Below are 3,313 nucleotides of genomic sequence, written 5' to 3'. Positions count from 1 at the left end.
TCCCTCAAAGTGGTACCTCAGTTTGCCCACGAGTTCCATTTGAAATTGGTGGGACATGCAAGTCCAGTTCCAGACATACTTCTCTCAAACTGATCCTGGAGTATCAGTGGCTGATTTGACCAAGAGATAAGGCAACAACCTGGACTATCCATAAATATTTAATGAGATTGAAAAAGCCAATGTTAGGTGTAAGACTAATATTCGTGAGGAAGAATTCCTCTCCCTAGCCCAAAAGTACATCCAATTTAGCACCATCCCCCAAAATGTAGTGGATCGTTTAGTCGGTAGCAGCAGGCAACAAATTAGGCCATAACAAGCCATCGATGCCAAGTACCCACCAAATACATTGGCAACCTCGGTTTCTGACCCTTTGCTCACGTGGCCCAGAGAGGCCAGCAATGTATGTCCGTCATCTGGGATCCTAACAACACCAACAATGTGGGCAGTTCAACCAGAAAGCCGAGCATTCTCATTGCCCCTTTTGGAGAAGAGGATATACTATTCTCTTGGCTGTTTACGTACACTCTGGGAGAGTTCTAAACTAATGGTTGGGCCCTTTATTTGGGGCCACGAAGCCTGCCAGAAGAGCACCCTAAAGAGGGTAAGCTAGCCATAACCCGACACACGCCCACAAGGGGTCTAGTGTTCAAAGTCGAAGCCCGCCCTTTTCTCCACTCTCGTTCAGACACGGAAAACTCTGATTTCTTGAACTTCACAACTATAAAAGTTGCCTTCTTGATTCTTGATCTACACTGCAAGGGCAAACAAGCCCATGCTTCATCCGATACCAAGACCTTCCTCAGAAGGACCAAAACGTAACAAAGCAATTTTTGAAAACTTCAGAGGGAAGGAAGGTGCACAACAAAACAGAGAACTTTCCATTGCTAATGTAACATTATAGTTTGTTTTTGCAATTAAAGATTCAAGACTAGACTTCTTACTTCGCCAGAACTACTTCATTTGAGTGATTGTTTGGTTGACTTGATGCCCATATTGATGCTTTTTGTGCACCGAGAAACTTTTACTCGGCAAGGACTTCAAAACTCACCCGTACAGAGTTGTGACATCTCAGGTCTCTTTGCACTATTCGAACAGTAGAATGCCTATTTCTCTGAGTCATCATCTCTACTGCATAAATTTTACAAAAAAGGTAAAGAAGAGAAGCGTCCTCAATTTTTATTCTGGTTTCTTCAAATTGAAGCAGTTATCTGTTGCCTGGCTGAATAGCTCCTGGACCAGCTTCAATTCCTTCTCTGCCAATGCCAAAAATCATAGAAGATATCACTTTCGACCAAAAATTGACATACATAAGTGAAAGAGACAAATGCCCTCACACCCTCATCGATAGGGCAATTACCGGCAGCTTCAAGTTGCTTCTGAAGCTCTTGTCCTACAGCATCATTCTCAGCCTGTGCAAAGGTAATTTGGAATGAATAAGAAACAGCCTTAAACAACAGAAATAATGAACTAAAGATGCCAAAAACCATGGATCCTCTTAACCTGGAGGTCTGCAATCCTTTTGAGTTGAGCTTCTTCACCTCCCTCAGGTAGTGGAAGTCCCGCTACTAAGGCATCAAACTGCGAAAGAAAAAGAGTTCCGATAGAACTTTATCCAGATTGCCAAAGCAAATGGTGGAAAAGAGACCGAATTTTATAACTTGAAGCATAATGCTTCATCTCTAAAATGGAGGCTAATTGCTTTCACCCGCGAGAATATACTGATGTCGCAGAGTTTAGGATGTCACACCGACCATCATTTTACTTCAAGCATGAAGTAAAACAAAAGTGAATGAGATAGAAATCAGAAACCAACAATCCACCTTACTCAAGATCAAGAATGCTGATGGAGTTACAATCTCAAACCATTCTACTGACTTTAAGATGCAGAAACACATTTGAAAGAAACGATAGTCGTGATTACACAAGAGTGGTGGCTCTTTCAAATGTGCATAACAATTTCACACACATGAGTCAAAAGATTATTCAACTCGTGTAAAACAAATCACAGCACATTCTATGTACATATGCACACTGAGATACTCGTGGCAGATATATCCACCGACAGAATCCACAAGAAAAAAGTGGAGAAGGTCCCGTTTTCTTCTGTAGGAATAACTAACACACATGGAGGCATACACAAAAATGAACCAAATGCCCAACTCGCATTACATCTCCAGAACTACCCATCACATCCGTGATCAACCGATGAGAACTTCCATAGTATACATTTATGAATGAAATCTGCTCACGTCCTCTGCAAGAACGAGCACAGAGTCCCCAAATTTCCTGCAGCTGGGAGATCACGTCCATCCCTCGAATTTCCTGCCGCAGGGGTTCCTAGCGCTGAGCAGTCGGCGAGGTTCCGCCACAGAGGAGCGCCGGAGACAGCCGCGCGCCGCGAATTAGGGATTCGCGCGTCCGGCGAGGTGGCGACGGAGAGACGCCGGCGACGACGAAATTGCGGAGGAAGAGATTTCACGAGAGGGGCTGAGGGAGAGAGAGAGGAAGCCTTCAGGTTATGGACGGACGGAGGGACCGGCGGGGTGCGGCGGAAGCACGGCGCAGGAGGATTCAGGAGAACGAGCGCAGGATTTCGGGTTTCCTTCTCATATTGCGGGTTTGAATGCTGGATTTTACTAGACTGATAGAGAAAATCCGAATTTTTAATTAAAATATTCGGGTCCTTTTTTTCTCTTTTTTTGAGAAGGGGGGTTTTAAAGGGGTTCACTCTGAAAGTAGAATCAAGAGATCATTTCATGGACTTTTATGTCCGCATAGATATATTTGTCTCAATAAACTCAATGATATATAGAAATATGTAAATTTACGCAATGGATTTTGCTCAGTTGTTCATATGAAACTTTTTAAATTGTGTGAAATTACCGATTCAATTTTTTAAAAGCTTATTATTTAGATAATTTATGACTATGTTTAATTTTTCTGAAGTGGGCCACTCAATAACATTTAGAAAGTCCGTAAATATTAAACTTGGTTATGGAGAGAAATGATCGAGAGAGGGTAGAATTTTACATAATTGATTTTGTATCAATTAAAAATACTGGAATGGAAAACACGTCAAATTGTTTAGGTGCTATTTTTGTTTAGGAATTTGGCAAAACTAATAAGGAGAAGTCATCTCTAATCATCTATTGCTTAAGTCTTGAAGTTTCTAGGTAATCCTTTGGAAAGCGTATGTAACAATAGACAGATATAGATGCACAATATTAAATGCGAAGTGATCAAATCATTTTCAGCATAGGTAGGTTCTTGAAAAGTAAAATTTACCCATGACTTGATACATTTCGGACAGGAA

At 41.7% G+C, this 3,313-nt stretch overlaps 1 protein-coding gene across 2 annotated transcripts; it reads right to left on the bottom strand.

The window, feature by feature from the left end:
- Positions 1–855: 855 nt before the first annotated feature.
- LOC104453601 (mediator of RNA polymerase II transcription subunit 21) lies at positions 856–2,649 on the bottom strand. 2 transcript variants are annotated; one of them, XM_039316471.1, is made up of 4 exons: positions 2,170–2,649; positions 1,501–1,578; positions 1,337–1,409; positions 856–1,253 (listed from the first exon to the last, which is right to left on the bottom strand). In XM_039316471.1, exons 1-4 carry the CDS (start codon positions 2,308–2,310, stop codon positions 1,177–1,179), a joined length of 369 nt encoding a protein of 122 aa, XP_039172405.1. In that variant the 5' UTR covers positions 2,311–2,649; the 3' UTR covers positions 856–1,176. The 2 variants fall into 2 exon arrangements, with proteins under 2 accessions (XP_039172405.1, XP_039172406.1); XM_039316472.1 differs by having other exon boundaries at positions 2,227–2,649.
- Positions 2,650–3,313: the final 664 nt, after the last annotated feature.

This window comes from Eucalyptus grandis, chromosome 7, assembly GCF_016545825.1.
Source record: "Eucalyptus grandis isolate ANBG69807.140 chromosome 7, ASM1654582v1, whole genome shotgun sequence".
Lineage (NCBI taxonomy): Eukaryota > Viridiplantae > Streptophyta > Magnoliopsida > Myrtales > Myrtaceae > Eucalyptus > Eucalyptus grandis.
Note: the sequence above shows the minus strand (reverse complement) of the source record. Positions and strands in the feature narration are given on the sequence as shown.